Source organism: Haliotis rubra, unplaced genomic scaffold, assembly GCF_003918875.1.
Source record: "Haliotis rubra isolate DU_JTF1 unplaced genomic scaffold, ASM391887v1 Scf319, whole genome shotgun sequence".
NCBI classification, from domain to species: domain Eukaryota; kingdom Metazoa; phylum Mollusca; class Gastropoda; order Lepetellida; family Haliotidae; genus Haliotis; species Haliotis rubra.
In genome coordinates, this window is record NW_025766990.1 from 819,312 (window position 1) to 838,867 (window position 19,556).

The following is a 19,556-nucleotide window of genomic DNA, read 5'->3' on the forward strand; positions in this document are numbered from 1 at the left end:
TTGCTGTTAAATGTCGCGCTCAGCAATGTAATGGCGGCGGTCTGTAAATAATCCAGTCTGGACCAGTCAGTCCAGTGATCAACAGAGCATCGATCAATTCGGATACGATGATATGTGTCAACCAAGTCAGCAAGTCTGACCACCCGATTCCCTTAGTTGCCTCTTGCGACAAGCATGGCTTGCTGAAGATCAGTTCTAACCCGGATCTCGTAACATCAATCACTATACCACAATCAAGTATTTGCAGAATAATGTGCTATAGCTTGAACGTTACTGACATCAAATCACAGACATCGATGTTTTATTTGAACACGTTCCGTTACGATTTATTATTTGGATAACAATGGTAAATCTAGAATTCCAAAAACAAAATTGTCGTGAATCAATGTTTGTCGTACAAACCAGGGAGACAAGGGGTGCCACGAGAGATTTGTCTGAAACTTATCAGTTGCTGTGAACAGTTGTGTCTAATTGGTAACTCAGAGAGATATGACAACGGACCCCGCTTCACTTTCATAATGTTTCTTGCCTTGTCAGCGAAGTAGACGTACGAGACCTGCATTCTATCGAGTTTTCATCGCACATACATTTGACACACCGTGATACTACTGGAATACTGTTAAGAACGGCCTTCAACCCAACCTCATCATTCTTTTAAAAACATAGTACTTGGCATGTAGTTGTGTCATATAACGGGTAAGTTTCTCGACAGGTAAAGGCCTACGGGTGGTTGGTTGGTATCTTTGTTGTTTAACGCCGCACTGAGCAATATTCCAGCAATATGGCGGCGTTCTGTAAATAATCGAGTCTTGACCAGACAATCCAGTGACCAACAGCATGAGCATCAATCTTCGCAATTGGGATACGATGACGTGTCAACCAAGTCAGCGAGCCCGACCACCCGATCCCGTTAGTCACCTTTTACGACAAGCATGGGTTGTTGAAGACAAATTCTAACCCGGATCTTCACGGGTGAAAGGCCTACGGACAAAAAAGGGTCTCTGTTGTGGTCATGCACGTCACTTTTGTATCACTTTTAGTGTCTGCAAAAACAATACCAAAACTTGGCTTCATCCTTCGTCGATTCATATTTGACATCAGGCATCCAGGTAAGCTACTGAGAATATATATCACGACTGATTTGAGAATTAATCCTTGGTTCAGATGGATGGAACAAATTATGAAGGATTACTTGAACTACATCCGACTATGCCGATCTACTATCAGAATAATTCACGTACTGAAATTAAAATAAAACTAACTTTTGTAGTGAAATTTTGGTGTCCTTACATTTACGATGAAAATAATGTCGTAAGATGCCAAAAGGTCACTGTTGCAGTTGGAAATATATCGCTGTCACTGTCACTAATCCCTGATCTTGTGACATATTGTATTCGATCGCACATTCTAGGAAAATCCTTCGATACGTTACTGAGAGATGAGTTTTCTTTTTTTCCAAGAGATTTTGTACGAATGACATGAGATACAGATGTTATATAACGCTTGCTTGCTTTGGAAGAGTGAATGTCCACAGACACACTTCCGTGATGACCAACACTGGTCTAGCGCCTTTCAACATGGAGCACTATTGGTGTCTTTGGCATCAAGAAACTACTGTCGGCGAAGACTATTTTTTCCTGAAAAGAAAAAAGAAACACATTGCGATTAGAGTATGTGATGTGCCTGTCGGAGTATACCAGAATATCTGAATATAATTATGTCATTTAAACAGATGTGGGAACAGAATGAACAAAAAATACATTTACATTGAAACATAAATTTGCAAATAGTGAGCATCTATAAAAATAGCTAAAAAGAAGAGGTGAGGTGAGGTGAGGTGAGGTGAGGTGAAATTGGATTTAACGTCGTGCTTGAGAATATTTCGCTCATATGACGCCGTGCATGCGTGTGTATGTGTATGTGCGGCTGCTTGTACTAGACTTAAGCTGGTTTTATAGTGCTAGCTCACTGAGATACCATGACGCAGTGAAGCATAGATACCCCACTCAGACACATTATACTGACTCCGAGCCGACCAGTCCTTGTTGTACCCATTAATGCCGAGCGCCAGGCAGGGACCAACAAGTGCCATTCTATTATATGGTCTCTGGTATGACGCGGTCGGGGATCGAACCCGCGACCTTCCGCTCTCCGGGCGGACGCTCTAACCACTACACCACGGAGGCGGTCAAAAAAGAAGAGAAGTAATAGTGTTGTATCTATGGCCTCTGATTACAGAAGTGGAAATATTTGAATGGAGGCACCAACTGCGATGAGTTTAACATACAGTATACAACGGTAAAAGCGAACTCAAATGAACCACTAATCGTTGTTCGTTATAAGGGTAGTTCGTTTTGCGCTTATGTGCAAAAATATGAAGCAAGTGGCCGGGAAAAAAATGATTTCGTTATGTACCAGTTCATCATAAGCGTGTTATAATCGTTGATTACTGTACGTTTATTGAATCTTTGCTACTCTTATCAATACTGTAGAGTGAGTGAGTGTAGTTCTACGCCGCTTATAGCAATATTCCAGCAATATTATGCCGAGGGACACCAGAAATGGGCTTTACACAATGTGTCCATGTGGGGAATCGAACCCGGGTCTGCAGCGTGACCAGTGAACTTAACCACTAGGCTACCCCACCGTCCCCGAATACCGTAGAAAACACACGGGTCTAGAGAGAGATGAAAAAAGAATGCCATTTTTTACTTTTTTACGAACATCTAAAACATTAAAAGAAAACAATACCTGGGTCTTCTTCGTCGTGCTGAACTTCACCGCCCTCAGGACTTTGATTATTGCTACTTTCAGTTCGAAAACCGCCAATCTCATCCCCACACAAACCCTTGGACCAGCCCCAAACGGAATGTACGCCATAGGATGTCTCACCGTGTTTTCAGACCATCTAGAAACAAAATATCCAAAGCACATCAGGTGTACTCATCAACACAGTCTTACGTGAGAAACCTAGAAAGACCCTAGAAAGTTCGAATCGTTTGTCAGCATCACACCCCGTGCTGGATGGTTTCGCCAAATGGAAATGTCTGTGATCGTCACCACTTTGTTCTTTCTTTCCACATCCTCAGTCACTCACTCACTCTGTTCAGGCAGTGGTAATGTACGCTGGTGTTATATTCTCTTCAGGACCATTGATGTGATGAAAATATTTACCTTCAATGGATATGCCCTCAGATGCTGACGGAATAATGTACCATATCAGTGTAAAGATTTCAAGGCAATGAGATAATGTTAAGCCCTACTTTTGATCATCGTCTCTCTGCCTAATCAGAAAGAAGACCCTGAGAAATCGTTTCCTTCCAGTATTGTTTAGGACCGACACTGAAGTTGCCCATACGGGGGCATGTTCCGTACTTATATTAATCAGAAAGTCTAATATATACGTGTTTGTCAAGGTACTCGAAGACTTTTTCTGACATTTGAACACCACGAACAGTAGACACGAACATTTAGTCTTGTGTCTGATCTCAGTTAGATATTTTTGTCTGTTTCACTCAGTTTAACATAGTCGCGAACTTAATCATTTTATGAAAGACTGAGTGAGTGAGTGTGTTCATACGCCGCTATTAGCAATAATATGCCAGCAATATCAAGGCGGTGAATACAACAAATGGGCTCCATTCATTGTACCCATGAGGAAATTCGAACCAGGGTCTCGGCGAAACGTGCAAAAACCTGAACCACTTGGCTACCCAAAAGCTTCGATTATATACTCATGCCAATAATGGTTATCATGCCAATAATGGGGGTGACAACCATTATTGGCATGAGTATATTATGCGGTAGTACGTATGGTTGATTGATACCTTTACAATCAGGCATTAACGTTTTCTTTATCTTTAAGAGCACCAATCCATAGTTGGCCGAGAACAGAGAATGAAACGCATTAAGTAGAGGCTGAGGAACATCTTGACACTGAATCACATTGTCTGTCGAGGATTTACCTGTCAGGGTTGAACGTGTCCGGGTCGGGGTAGATGGCGGGGTCCCTGTGGATGTGGAAGATGGGGATGTAGACGTTGCTTCCCTTTGGGAACGTCACACCCTTTATGGTTCGAGTCTGCACCGTATGTCTGTTCACCCTGTGATAGAAGTTCTAAAATGTATGTCACTTAACAACTTCACGAATACTTAGTTGTAAACATAATGTCTCGGTTTCTTGTAAATATAATGTCTCAGGTTCTTGTAAACATAACGTCTCATGTTCTTGTAAACATAATGACTCAGGTTCTTGTAATCATAATGTCTCAGGTTCTTGTAAACATAATGACTCATGTTCTTGTAAACATAATGACTCAGATTCTTGTAAATATAATGTCTAAGGTAGTTTGTAAACATAATGTCCCCGGTTCTTGTAAACATAATGTCCCCGGTTCTTGTAAACATAATGTCTCAGGTTCTTGTAAACATAACGTCTCATGTTCTTGTAAACATAATGTCTAAGGTTCTTGTAAACATAATGAATCAGGTTGTTGTAAACATAATGACTCAGATTCTTGTAAATATAATGTCTAAGGTAGTATGTAAACCACAATGTCCCCGGTTCTTGTAAACATAATGTCTACGGTTCTTGTAAACATAATGTCTCAGGTTCTTGTAAACATAACGTCTCATGTTCTTGTAAACATAATGTCTCAGGTTCTTCTTGTAAACATAATGTCTAAGGTTCTTCTTGTAAACATAATGTCCCCGGTTCTTGTAAACATAATGTCCCCGGTTCTTGTAAACATAATGTCTCAGGTTCTTGTAAACATAACGTCTCAGGTTCTTGTAAACATAATGTCTAAGGTTCTTGTAAACATAATGACTCATGTTCTTGTAAACATAACGTCTCATGTTCTTGTAAAAATAATGTCCCCGGTTCTTGTAAACATAATGTCCCGGTTCTTGTAAACATAATGTCCCCGGTTCTTGTAAACATAATGTCTCAGGTTCTTGTAAACATAACGTCTCAGGTTCTTGTAAACATAATGTCTAAGGTTCTTGTAAACATAATGTCTACGGTTCTTGTAAACATAATGACTCATGTTCTTGTAAACATAATGTCTCATGTTCTTGTAAACATAATGTCCCCGGTTCTTGTAAACATAATGTCTCAGGTTCTTGTAAACATAATGTCCCCGGTTCTTGTAAACATAATGACTCATGTTCTTGTAAACATAATGTCTCATGTTCTTGTAAACATAATGTCTCAGGTTCTTGTAAACATAATGTCTACGGTTCTTGTAAACATAATGTCTACGGTTCTTGTAAACATAATGACTCATGTTCTTGTAAACATAACGTCTCATGTTCTTGTAAACATAATGTCCCCGGTTCTTGTAAACATAACGTCTCATGTTCTTGTAAACATAACGTCTCAGGTTCTTGTAAACATAATGACTCAGATTCTTGCAAACATAATGACTCAGATTCTTGTAAACATAATGTCTCATGTTCTTGTAAACATAATGACACAGGTTCTTGTAAACATAATGACACAGGTTCTTGTAAACATAATGATTCATGTTCTTGTAAACATAATGTCTCATGTTCTTGTAAACATAATGTCTCAGATTCTTGTAAACATAATGTCTCATGTTGTAAACATAATGTCCCCGGTTCTTGTAAACATAATGTCCCCGGTTCTTGTAAACATAATGTCTCAGGTTCTTGTAAACATAATGTCTACGGTTCTTGTAAACATAATGTCTACGGTTCTTGTAAACATAATGACTCATGTTCTTGTAAACATAACGTCTCATGTTCTTGTAAACATAATGTCCCCGGTTCTTGTAAACATAATGTCTCATGTTCTTGTAAACATAACGTCTCAGGTTCTTGTAAACATAATGTCTCAGGTTCTTGTAAACATAATGACTCATATTCTTGTAAACATAATGTCTCATGTTCTTGTAAACATAATGGTTCTTGGTTCTTGTAAAAACATAATGTCAGGTTCTTGTAAACATAATGTCACAGGTTCTTGTAAACGTAATGTCCCCGGTTCTTGTAAACATAATGTCCCCGGTTCTTGTAAACATAATGTCCCCGGTTCTTGTAAACATAATGTCTCAGGTTCTTGTAAACATAATGACTCAGGTTCTTGTAAACATAATGACTCAGGTTATTGTAAACATAATGTATCATGTTGTTGCAAACATAATGTCTCAGGTTCTTGTAAACATAATGAATCAGGTTCTTGAAAACATAATGTCTTAGATTCTTGCAAACATAATGACTCGGATGTTTGCAAACATAAAGTCTCAGGTTTTTCTCAGTTGGATGTGGCAAGAAAATCCGAAGTGATGCAGGTCTCCGACGTTTACCGCTCTTATCCAACCCACGACCACGGGTATCATAGGTTCCTGGCGTGTGTCAAGGGACGCAACACTGCACAACTAATTGCGATGCCTTAGACAATTGGATCATCCGTGCCCCAAGTAAAGGTAAGAACTCGTCGGTACATTTTCGATAATCTCCAGGGTATACGTTCCGATATAAAGTACCCTGGAGATCCTCGATACATCCTCGATAATCTCCAGGGTAAACGTTCCTATAATGCTCACGGTTTTTAGGGAAGCCGTATCATGACCGTCATGATCTAGGAACACGATTTGGAGGAATCAACCCAAGGGTCGCAACTCTGTTCAGCGACTTGTGCCTTAAATGTGTATTTAATATCTTCAAGTACACTTACCCGTATATGACAGGGTACATACGTAGAACCTCCTTCACGACCTTGTCCAGGTATTTCAGTTCGCCTACATTGTGGTATGTCGGCTCTTCCTAAAGTGAGTAGGAAAGTGAGTGAGTGAGTGAGAGGATGTTGGACCACCTTAAATAATAATCCAGCGATATCATGGCGGGGGACACCAGAACTTACCTTCTAACACTGTACCCAAGTGGAAAATCGAACCTGTGTTGGAACTGGCAGCGCAAGTCGCTGAATTATTTACAGACTGCTGCTATGTATAAAAAAATATGACTTTAACCATCATGCAGTTGTTGTTGTTGGTTTTTTTCCGTTTGATGCTCTCCCGCTACGCTGGTGTCCTCCCATTCTTCAGACAGTCATCCATCAGACAGTCATTCTTCAGACAGCCATTCTTCAGACACTTGAGTAGAGGGATTAATTACCCTCACCCCACAGCAATAATGGAACAGCTTAATTAACCTACTCAGCGCTCAGGAGAGTAGAACGATTTTTAAACAGAGATTAATTAGCCTACTCAGTGGTTGATATAGTTTTTGATTTTACAATAAGAAAATTACAATCAATTACAATTAGAAAATTCACTATTTTAAATTGGAACCATCTCATATTCACACTCTCAGTACATCTATAAGACACCGGACTAATATTTTCTTGTTCTGATCTATTAATTATTCTATTCAAACACTTTTGACATTTTTCATGTGCATCTGTACTGAATTCTTGAGCCCAAAAACTCTGATAAAACATTTTACAACCCTTTTGTTTATTGATTATGCTGTATACATTAAATGGGAGAGTAGGATCAAATATCCTTTCTTGGTAATCATTAATCAAACTTCTTTTATTATGTCTCGCTACTGTTGACTTGATCCCTTGATATAAGATAAAATGACTGTCTGAAGAATGGGAGATAACCGCTACGCCAAATCTACTCTCACATAATTAAGAGTGAGTGAGTTTGGTTTTACGCCGCTTTTAGCAATATCCCAGCAATATCACGGCGGGGGACACCAGAAATGGGCTTCACACATTGTACCCATGTGGGGAATCGAACCCGGGTTTTCGGCGTGACGAGCGAACGCTTTAACCATCAGGCTACCCCACCGCCCCACATAATTAAGAGAGGCTGAGGACGTTCCATTAAATCAGCTTTGCAAGACCGATTTACTAGGGACATTGTTTAACGCCGTATATAAATAATCGAGTTTGGATCAGACCATCCAGTGATTGACATCATGGGCGTCGATCAACGCAATGTTGGATACATTGACACGAATGAACCAAATCAGCGAGCCTAACCACCCGACCATGTTAGCATTGCAAAGCAAGCATTGGTTGCCGAGCGGTGACGAGCGAACGCTTTAACCACTATTCTACCCCACCGCGCCTTTAATGTATATCAACCCCTGAAGGTCCGGGTTAGAATATTGATCTTCACTAACCCTTGCTTGATGTAAGAGGCGACTAACAGGATCGGGTGGTCAGGCTCGCTGACTTGGTTGACACATGTCATCGGTTCCCAATTGCGCAGATCGATGCTCATGCTGTTGATCACTGGATTGTCTGGTCCAGACTCGATTATTTACAGACCGCCGCCATATAGCTGGAATATTGCTGAGTGCGGCGTGAAACTAAACTTACTCACTCACTCACTTTAATGTATATCACGACGTTATTGTTTGATTTGCATTTTAGAAGTTGATGAATAAAAAGAAAGGTGTGTTACTTTATGGATGATACTTTATTATGGTATGATGCGACGTTTCCGTATAGATTCCTAAGCTGTTGTCAAGCAACAGTGAAGGGCTTTGGCACAGAACAGACTCATTGTATTGGCAAATAAATTGTATTGCAATATATTGCGATTCAGGTACCCGTATTGCGATATATATTGCGATATATTTGGAACTCACCTGGTCAAGATGTTGAAGTGTTTGACAGTAAGTGACACTAATTTAGTACATGTCGATCCTATTTTCTACATTTTAAGTCCCTAAACATATGTTATGGTTCTGATAACAGCAATCTCAAAATTAGGTTGCATAGTCAGGGATTCTATTTTCTCTTTTATACAGTTTATTGCATGACAGTATGCCTTTTTGTAATTGAATAACGAAGGATAACATTTGTTGTGAATGAAAGTGTGTAGATTTTAATTTAAACCATAAAGAAATCACAAAAACTTCATATATGTTCTTTACCCAATATACCGGTTCTCAAAAATATTGCAAAAAATATTAATAATACATATACCATGTATCGTTTGAAAAGCGTATTGCGATATACCGGTATAACACCGTTACCGGTAATTGTAACCATAGCTGCATAGTGCTTCAATTTTGCGGTCCTTTATCGTTGATTTAAGACCGCTAAATGTTCAATTTAAAACGTGGTTTTTAAATTGAACACTTAGCGGTCTTAAATCAACGACAAAGAACCGCAAAATTGAAAACAGAGTAGCTTTATCTTCATTCTTGCACGACAGATGAGCATTTTAAAACCGCACTCTTTTAAGCGCAAGAATACGTGAAGTGGCCTTTTTCCTGGAAATTGCTTGGAATCGTCCAGTTGAGGGACAGGTAGTGTAATGAACAAAATATGACATTTTCAACAGCACAATTTGCTTTATTTCAGGAACCAGTATGGTTCCAGTATGTAACAAGTATGTAACCAGTATGTAACAAGTAGCATAAATAGATCACAAATTATACAGTTTATACTGTGAGCAACTACAGTTATTTGATTTTCTAAAGTGAATTATTCACCTCCCCTTCTCTATCACAATCGACTCGCCCCATTCAAGTTATGAACTCGCAAAGTTTACTCGCCGCTAACTTTATTCGTGGAAGTAATTGTTAATAACGACGCTACTATTCCCAATCTGGATAAGACCCGACATACCAGCTTTTATGTGGGAAACCTGGACAGTGGAAGTGGAAGTTGAAGGACTGGGCATTACGGCGGGGACGGAGGTGGACAGGTTAGGACGTGTGTTGTTGATGTCATGTCCGCTAGACCCAGTTTGAAGTATGGCGGAATCTACTGCCGCTTTTGCGCTGCTGATGAATCAGTGTTATATGAGGACAGACTCTGGCAGTTTTTGTGCCCAGTAATCTTAACTATTTCCCTTGCTTCCACCCCAGCATGTGAAAGCAGTGTAACGGTGGTGGATCTAACACAGTGATTTGTGTAGACCCGACTCAACTCGCAACTGGCCGAGATCCGTTTCATCATCGTTTTCAGTGTGTTGTGACCGAGGGGCTTACTTGTGTACCAAACTTCATCATGTAGTGATCACAGGCTTCACCACGTTATTAGATCCCCGTGAGTTAATCGCGGCTCGCACCTTGTAAGTATTGAGGCCCAAATCTACGGTTTTATGTAGACCCCTGAATCAGGCAATGTCATACTCACAAGATGGCTTCCACGAACTCCCTGTGGCGATCGGCTGTCTCCGGCACTTTCCGTCGGGTCCCCCAACTTCCGGTTGACAGCTCCGATCACCACATCCCTCCTTGTTTTATAGGCTCCTTCCCGCGGAACGAACGGCTGGGGCTGGGGCGGCTGCCAACAGTTCAGGAGTGGTTCCCTGGGTCGTTTTCCCAAACGTGCCCTCCCATGTCCTATCCAGGTGAAAGTGGGCATCGAACAAATGTTCGAGACCCCCTGGACCCTGGAGCGTGCCTTCTTCTGCCGACCCCCCAGACGCAAGCTCCTCTCCCCACGATGTCTCTACTTCCCCACACACCTCTTGGCTTTCTCCAGCGGCCACCATGTCCGCGGACTCATCCTCTTCCCTGACCCGGACCTCTTCGTCCTCCGGCAGCCACATGGCCTCCGCTGGTTCAACGTCCATCAGTTCTCGGTCCCACTCCTGGGGGGCCTGGACCTGAGCAGTCTAGCGAGTATGCTGGGGCGCTGACACCAGAAACAGGCGGAACTCCCTCCTCTTGTCCTGGGGCACGAAATTAAGGAGATGAAGCAGCACCCTCCACTGTTTCAGACACGCCGGAGAATTCAAGGGCCGCAGGCTGAACTTTGTTGGAATGCGCCATCCCTGAGCCGTGCACAAGTGTCTCAGTCCGGCTATCAAGTTTTCCTGTAGCGTGCAGTCAGGGGACAACTGAATGTTGCTGTTGCAGAATTCATGTAGTCCCTCCAGGGTTGCGCCCGGACCCAGAACCCATTACGCCAGCTGTCGTAGGGCCGTCACTATCCTGTCTATCACCTCTCGTTCGGGAGGGTTCTCCTGGGGAAACCGAGCCCGAAAATAACGAGGGAGGTGCGCAAAAAAGGCATGGTCCTGCAGCTTATGGGTTACTGTCCCACACCCCTCTATGGGACAACGGGATCCTCGACCCCTCCACCTCCTGGGCTCTCCCCTCGACACCACCGAGGGTGTCGACTCCAAGACCCCCCTTGGTCTTGGATGGGGACCCCTCCTGTCTTTGGTTTGCTCCAGGAACCGTCCCCTTCCGGCCCCTGGTCGCCCCAAGTGGTCCCACACCACGGGGTATCTCTCTTCCTCCTTTCTTGTCCTTTTAGGCCCCCTGGGTCCTCCCTGAGGAAGGTCTGGTCTTGTCACTGTCGAACTTGGCCTCTTCGGTTGTGGCGGTGGTGACGGCTGGTATTCCACCTCTCTCCTCTGGCATGGTGGCGATCTCCTCCGGCGCTGGATGACAACCCGCACCGGCATCCCCTCCACAGTGGACCGGACAACCACCCGCTCTCCATAACTCCTCTGCCTACTTCGAGTAGGACGCTCCTGTCTCACCTCCACCTCTCTCTCTACCTCTCTCTCTACCTCCTCCAGTCCTCGGCGTGGTTCGTTGGTTCCGCCCGATAAGCACTGCCTAATGTCTGCACCAGGGGTGGGCCTCTCCCGCCACACCGGAACCTTCCTCTCTAGCCTTCCACGATCCATTTCGGTTGAGTCTGATGCGGATTCCTGTAAACCTAAAAACCAACCGCTGATACGATTGCCAATCCCCACCCAACATCTCTAACCGCCCCGAAAGATCAAAACGCCTCTGCACCACCCAAGGGTCCCACTGCTCCTGATCCACAGGTGGGACAGTGGTATTCGTCCATGGCCTCCGCCATGGTCTCTGTCACCCCTACACAAGCTCCATGGAACCACTCATCACAGCCATCACAGGCAATCATAAAGCCCCCGTCATCCGGCTGGCGGCAGGGGCAGTAGACGGGCCCCGTTTCCTCCCCGTCCTCTGCCTTTGTAATGAGATCCCACTCCCCATGTAGAGCGGGGACTTCCTCCCGTTTCTTCCTTCTCTCCATCCAGCGAGGCACACCCCGATCCCGGCACAACTTCATCCGGTCATGGTGGGCCGTGACCGTTCTCCGCTGCCCTGCCACCACGAACAGGGTAGATGACAGCCTCTTCTCAATGAGGTATGGTCCCTTCCACACGGGGTACAGCTTTTTGCACCGCCCTGGTGTAGCCCCTAAGTCTAACACATACACTGGTTGTCCTTGGTCCAACTTTTGGGATCGAGCACGGAGATCGTAATCCCTCTTCATCCTCTCCACTGAAGTTTGCAGATTACTCCGAGCCGCTGCATGAGCACTCTCCATAGCTGCTCGAAGCCCGGCAATGTACTCACTGGTGTCACCTTCTTGCGGGGATTTTCCGGCCCCCTGAACATCAAGTCTGCTGGAACATTTACTTCCCGGCCCAGCATCAGGCGGTTGGCCGTGTAGCCGGTATGGCGGTTCACTGCGGATCTCATAGCTCCCGCCAGCTGGGGCAAGTACTCATCCCACGTGGTTTGAGACTTGGACATATTACAGCGGATCATCTGCATCAGTGTCCGGTTGAATCTCTCTACCTGTCCATTTGAAGAGGGACGGTAGGGGGTCGTCCTTGTCTTTGTTATCTGCAATAGCTGGCAGATTTCATGGAACAGTCGACTCTCGAAGTTCCTGCCTTGGTCCGTATGGATTTGGAGTGGAAACCCAAACCGTGCAAAGAATTCATTCACCGCTGCCCTTGCTGTCACTTCTGCCTTTTGGCTCGGGAGAGGCACACACTCGACCCATTTGTTGAACTGGTCTACCATCATGAGAATGTACTGGTTCCCTGCTTTGCTTGTGGGCAATGGGCCAATAAAGTCCAGGTGCACCCTCTCCATTGGGGCTCCCGCATGGAATGGAGTCATCCTTGACTGGGCCTGCCGTGATGGTTTCTTATTCCGGTTGCAAGCTGAGCATTCGGACACGTAGTCCCTGGTGTCTTGCCCGCACCGGTACCAATGGTACCTCTCCTTTATCCTCTCCTTAGTCTTAGTCACTCCCAGGTGTCCGCTTGATGGGATGTCATGCATCTGATATAGCACCATTCGCTGTAGGGTCCTGGGTGTCAGCAGTTTTTCAGGTTCATTCACTGCTGGAATCCCCTTCCTCACCAGTACTCCATCCTCATTTCGTTCGAATAGCTCCCTATCCACCCAATAGGACTTGGCGGCCGGGCTAGACAAGTATAGTTCTGAGTCTGATGGTACTTCATCCCCGTCCACCCATCTACGCAGGTGTCTGAGATCGCTATCCTCCTCTTGAGCGGTCTTCAGTGCAGTCAGGGAGCCGTCCCAAGAGTCCCTGTCCCCCTTCTGTGGGCACTCTGGTACTGTGAGAGTCCTTACTGAGAAGGTTGTATCAATCCTACACACTTCAAGGGTATGCGCCTGATCCTCTGTCCGACTCCCACCCTCTCCACCGGCATCCTCCCTGGTGGGGGCCTCTGTCAGGTGGTTGCTCTCCTCCACCACTGTCAAGGCCCTGACCGTCCTAGGCCGGCCCGCCAACAGGACCACATAGTCTACCTCTTCATGGAACTGTCCCCACTGTTGGTGTGCCTTCTGGCAGTATCGGCACCCCCAACATGGAAGTTCCTGGAGCTCCACGAATCGCTGGTAGTTGTCACACTCCACTTCATCAGCCAAACGGGACAAGCCGTCCGCATTCTGGTGTTTGACTCCTGGACGGTGCTCCACCCTTAGGTCGTATTGGCTCAGTTCCTCTAGCCAGCGAGCAAGCTGCCCTTCAGGTGCTCTGAAATTCATTAGCCATCTCAAGCTGTTATGGTCCGTCCGTACCCGGAAATGCCTCCCTAGAAGATAGTGACGGTACTGCCTTGTGAAACGTACCACTGCCAATAACTCCTTGCGGGTTGTGCAGTATCACCGTTGTTCTGGAGTCAAGGCGAAGCTGCCGTAGCTGATCACTCGCTCCCGACCTTTTTGTATCTGCAGGAGCTCGGCCCGGTCTGAGGCATCTGTGTCTAGGACGAACATGTCCTCCTTGTTCAGCATGCCTAACACCGGTGTTGTCAACAACGCCTGCTTCAAGTCCAGGAAATCTTGCTCCTGCTCCTCTCCCCACTCGTATAGTTTTTTCCCCGTAATAGCGTACAGGAGCGTCGCCATCCTGGCATAGTCTTTGATAAAACCCCTGTGGTAGCTGGCGAAACCCAGGAACTTCTCCACCTCGCGGGTAGTGATTGGTCTGGGCCAGTTCTCTACCGGTCCCAAGCTAGTAGGATTCACGCGGATCCATTCGCCGCTGACTACCCTCCCAAGGAATTCAATCTCTCGTTGAAACAGCTCACATTTTCTGGGCTTCAACTTCAAGTTGTATTTCCGGAACCACTGCAGAACTGTCCGTAGGTTCTGGAAATGGTCCGGTACAGCCAGGCCAGTCACCACGGCATCATCCAAGAATGCGAGTGCAATCTCCCAGCTCAGACCTGCGAGTATAAGAGACATTACTCTAGCGTACGTCGCTGGGGCGTTGCACAGCCCAAACGCCATTCTCACATGTTCAAAGAGTCCATATTGTGTAACAAAGGCAGTTTTCTTACAATCCTCCTCCCTGATGCGGACTTGCCAGTACGCGGAGTTGGCATCTAATTTGGAGAACCACCGACTCACTGCCAAGGTGTCCAAACACTCATCTATCAAAGGTAGGGTGAAAACGTCCTTCTGACATTTTTCGTTCACTGCTCGGTAGTCCACACAATAGCGTACCCCTCCATCACCCTTGCGTATAAGCACCGGAGCTGACGCCCACACCGACACCGAAGGTCTAATCACCCCAGCCTCCAACATTTTCTTCAAGTGAGCTTCCTCCTCCCCAGCAAACCCCAGCGGCGTTCTACGCATACGTTGTTTAACTGGCGATTCCTTACCAGTGACGATGGTAAGTTCAATGGCTGTGAAATCCCCAAAGTCCAAGTCATGTCGTGCGAAGACATCCTGAAATTCGACTAATAAGTTAGCCAGTTCATTTTGGTCTGCTGGTCCTAGTTCACGTTTCGACCTGGTGAATAGTCCCTTCAGGTGTTCAGGAACTTGAGTCTCCAGGTCGTCTTCTCCCACCCCCTCAGTGGAAGACGCCCTGCATTCAGGGTTTCCAGCAGCCTCGCTCCTCCCTCGGACAGGGTCTACTACTTCTGCCTCGGACGTATTGCCGATGTGTTGTCCCTTGTGCAACTTCACCGTGTGGTCGGCTGTGTTTACCAGGCACACCACTGGGGACTCTTGTCCTTTGTGTAAAGTCCTCGGCATAAGAGCATATCGTTGCACTCCCTGCAACGGCTCTACTAAGTACTGGTTTAAGTCCCGGCCTATACAGCAAGGAACTCGGGTAGCAGTGTGAGGTGCTAACGACAGTGTCTGAGCTACTGTCACCTTGCACACCCCATATTTCTTAAGCTTCAGCGTCATGGGAACTTCACATCTGCCAATGGTGATCGTTCTGTGCTGCACATTGATATTGGTACAATGCCTGTCTATGAAGTCCAGACCCAGAATGAGTTGGTCGTTTATTGGTGCTACCAACACTTCTTGTCGGTATGTCACTCCATTAATTCGAATACGGGCCATGTCTGTGATCCACCCCTTCATTTTCATATCTCGACCTGCATTGTTCACTATCACCGGTCTGGATATGGGCAACTTATCACGCAGTTGCTCAAAGAAGATATCAGACACAATAGTGTTCTGAGCCGCTGTATCCACTACCCCCTGGGTCTCTGTTCCTTGGAATGTCACCGGTATCAGGTATGAGGTTCCTTCATCCAGAGCATTAATGGTTACTATGGGCAATCCCGCCTCTCTATCCATCTCTCCTTCTTCCTCACCACCTGGCCACGTAGCACTCTCGTTAGTGCTACTCTGGTCTCCGCCGTCTGGCGGCCATGGCGGCAAACCCTGGTTATCTAGTCCAGAGTTGTTGTGAGACGCAGTCTCTAACACTGCGCCCACCCGACAGTCTATGTCGTTAAGGTTATCTGGCGGCCATGGCGGCAAACCCTGAATATCTAGTCCAGAGTTATTGTGAGGCGCAGTCGCTGACACTGTACTCTCCCGACAGTCTATGTCATTAGGGTTATCTGGCGGCCATGGCGGTAGACCCTCGATAGTCTCTTTAGAAAACAGGAGACGAGCAAGCGGGTCTACAAACCCGTCCCTTGGCTATTTAAAGGCTTCTCTGTGGATCCCATCGCAAAGGAGACACTCTTAGCTGTAGTTGCATTGCCTGCCAGTTTCGGGCATGCCGCCTTGAAATGGTTGAGGTCTCCACAATGAAAACACCCGACGACCTCCCAGGGCTGGGTGAGCGGGACCTCGACCTCATGCTTCCCAACTTCTTTACCGTTCCGGTGAGTTCCTGCACTGAACGTAACTAGTTGAGTCATCTCCGACCTGATACCTTTGACCTCTTTCTGTACCGTTCCTAGGTAGGTCTCGATCAAGGTGACCCTTCTCGCCAGATCGGTGACTGCTGGTAAAGTGCTTATTGGGATCGCCGCTGTCTTTGAGGAGGCTCGCACTTCCCTCGGTTGCTCCTCCATGTCTTCCACCGTCAATGCCCGCAACTCCCGCCGCGGCCTACTGTATTGCAAGTGCAAGTTGTGCTGGTAATGCCTCACTGCATCCATGGCCCTTTCCAGGGAAGTGGGTTTCAGATTGTAAACCAGGTTCCCGGCGTCCCGGTTCTCACAGCCCATGCAAAACCTTGTTATGGTCTCCTGTTCCACAAAGTCCTCTGGCAGACCTGGATATGCCCGTGACGAGGTTGCCACCAATCGTTCAGCCCAGGCCTCTAGTGTCTCCCCTGGCTCCTGTTTCAAGGACGGGAAACGCATTCTTGCCACCTGAGCAGGTTCCACAATGCCAAACCTCTTCTGGAATTTTTCCATCATTTGTTCATATGACATGAACAGGTCCCTCATTTGACACGTGTTAAAGAAGGAACTCGCTTCCCCAAGCATGCAAAAACATAGCTGGAACAGTTTGTCCTCATCCGTCCATCCCTCTCTATCTGCCAGCTTCTCGAACTTGATCTTGAATGGCGCCCACGCCTCCTTCCCATCGTAGCTAACCAGGGATGTGACAACGCGAGGTCCTGTATAGTCGTTGGCCCTTGGCCCTTGGTTCCGTCTACCCCTAGGTGGACCTTGATCCCTCTCCTCCTGTTGTACTCGTCCCCTTGCAGCCTGGGGTTCCTGTCGTTTGGGGTTTTGCGCCGGACCTGTCATTTCCCCATACTCCCCTTTCCGGGGAGTCTGCTCCTGCTTCATCTCCCGGTGGGGCAGACCCGCCCCTGGCTCCGGTGTCCCTGCCAGAGGTGTATAAGCGGCTGACCTCTTGGCATTTCTCTCATTCACCATCTCACTAATGTTGCCCATCTCATAGCGCTGCACATTTGTATGTCCCGCACTAGTCTTCGGGCGGACGTCAGGTGGCGTTGCTTTACCTCGATCTGGAGTTGTTGTCACTCCCCAGTGTCCGTCCTCAAATCGAGTAGGCGTTATTGGCTCCAGCTTCAACTCTCGGTGCCCACCCAATGGCGTATTACCTCTCATAAGCATGTCCTCTCTCACCTCCATGGAAGCACTATGTGGGGCCGCGTCATGTGGCCCACCCCTGATGTGTCCCTCCGGTGTCATGACTGGCATCCCAAAGTTGTCCATTCGACCTAACACCCTCTCCATCCTGTCATCGGATTTTTCGTCCATCTCGGCCACTGTTCACAATATCTTTGATGCTTTATCCACATTTCAAGCGGCACTCCTCTGGTGTACTTCTTCCAGAGCCTGTATCATTCCTTGTGCACTCCTCTCATTTCTAGCAGCACTCTTCTGGTTCACTCCCTCTAGGGCCCGTATCATTTTTTGCGCACTCTCCTCGTTTCCAGCAGCACTCTTTTGGTTTATTCCCTCCAGGGTGTGCATCATCTGGCTCATCAACTGCCTGAGCTCATCCATTGGTACTCCCGTGTCCCGTCCGGGACCGTCAGCCCCCGCTTGGCCTTCCTCTGGGGTGTCATTCTCGCTGTCGGAGTCGCAAACCTGAGTTGAACCCTCGATACTGAGCACACTGGCCACCTCGTCGCTTTCCCCATGTTCGTTGGGCGGTGGGGCCACTTCCTTCAATGCTCCATTGAGTGTAAATGAGAGTAGTGACATAGCGTCATCGTCCATACGGAACTCCTCCATATTCTCCACCTCCTCCCTGGTGATGTTATACCCCTGGCTCCTAATTGACATGAGCCTATCTACCTGGTCTCTGGAGAGTCCACTGTGTTTTAACTCCGTGGGGTTCACAAAGTTCACATGTACCACTTTAGCAGCCATGATGAAAAGTCTCAACAGTCACAACGGTCCCCTCACCGTGAAGTGTCTCAGGTATAACGTGTCACTATTCTCCCCTCTAGTAGAGGTTGGGGATAGCAGTGTCTAAATCCCTCCCGAGGAGCGGTCGGAATGATGGGTAAATGTCACTCTCTCACCGGGTAGCGGCTGGGATTCGCAATGCCTGTATCCCTCCCGAGGAGCGGTCGGAATGATGGGTAAATGTCACTATCCCACCGAGTAGCGGTTGGGCTTGTGGATAAATGTCACTATCCCACCGAGTAGCGGTTGAATTATGGACAAATGTCACTATCCCACCGAGTAGCGGTTGAGATTATCGACAAATGTCACTATCCCACCGAGTAGCGGTTGAGATTATGGACAAATGTCACTATTGGAATTATGGATAAATGTCACTATCCCACCGAGTAGCGGTTGAGATTATCGACAAATGTCACTATCCCACCGAGTAGCGGTTGGAATTATGGATAAATGTCACTATCCCACCGTACTAGTACTGGTGAGGGGTGTGTTGAACCATTTACCCCCAATTACAGTGATACCATTTTCTAGCAGCAACAAATGCGTTATATACTATATATGTTCAGTTCCATAAATGCATGCCTACTGACAAAGTTCACTGACATCTATCCCACTCGGAAGTTATAAGTTCCACATCACTTACCGTGACTTTTTTCCCAAGAAAAATTCCATGAATAATCCTCCATAGAAATACACAATCCATGAATCATCTCACACACGAATATATCCACGAATAAACACAGTCCACGGCAAAACACCGTCCCTTCTGCAACAAGTTCACTGCGAATTGTCCAAAGTCAAATGTCAACACAGCCTCCGGAAGTAAACACCGAATTTCCCCCCGGTCATGCGCAGTGGGAACCCTCAGGTGGCACAGAGCATAACATCAGAAATACACGAAAACACACTAAATCCCTCAAATTACGCCAACTAGCACCGAAAGACCCCTAAATAAGTTCTAACTAGGATATGCAATTTCGCTCGCACTGCAACCCCACAACAGTGCCGAGCTGAGAAAGCTGGGTGACCAGTAGTCCCCCCCAGCCCCGTGCTCCCCACGCGGGTAACCTAAATACCCTAAAAAGCTCCACCAAAGCTACTTTTAGTACGGTAACTAGTCCTCCCCTCTCCGATATAGGTACG

At 46.5% G+C, this 19,556-nt stretch overlaps 2 protein-coding genes across 2 annotated transcripts; both read right to left on the bottom strand.

Annotated features, from left to right (window-relative positions):
* Positions 1–1,502: 1,502 nt before the first annotated feature.
* LOC124283626 (cytochrome P450 3A17-like) lies at positions 1,503–8,648 on the bottom strand. Its single transcript, XM_046719614.1, has 5 exons — positions 8,632–8,648; positions 6,701–6,789; positions 3,966–4,103; positions 2,752–2,908; positions 1,503–1,637 (listed from the first exon to the last, which is right to left on the bottom strand). The coding sequence occupies exons 2-5, from the start codon at positions 6,718–6,720 to the stop codon at positions 1,563–1,565; spliced, it is 390 nt and encodes a 129-aa protein (XP_046575570.1). The 5' UTR covers positions 6,721–6,789; positions 8,632–8,648; the 3' UTR covers positions 1,503–1,562.
* A 3,089-nt stretch (positions 8,649–11,737) lies between these two features.
* Positions 11,738–12,259, bottom strand: LOC124283643 (PHD finger protein ALFIN-LIKE 7-like). The gene has a single exon (XM_046719636.1). The coding sequence runs from the start codon at positions 12,257–12,259 to the stop codon at positions 11,738–11,740; it is 522 nt and encodes a 173-aa protein (XP_046575592.1).
* Between the last annotated feature and the right edge of the window lie 7,297 nt (positions 12,260–19,556).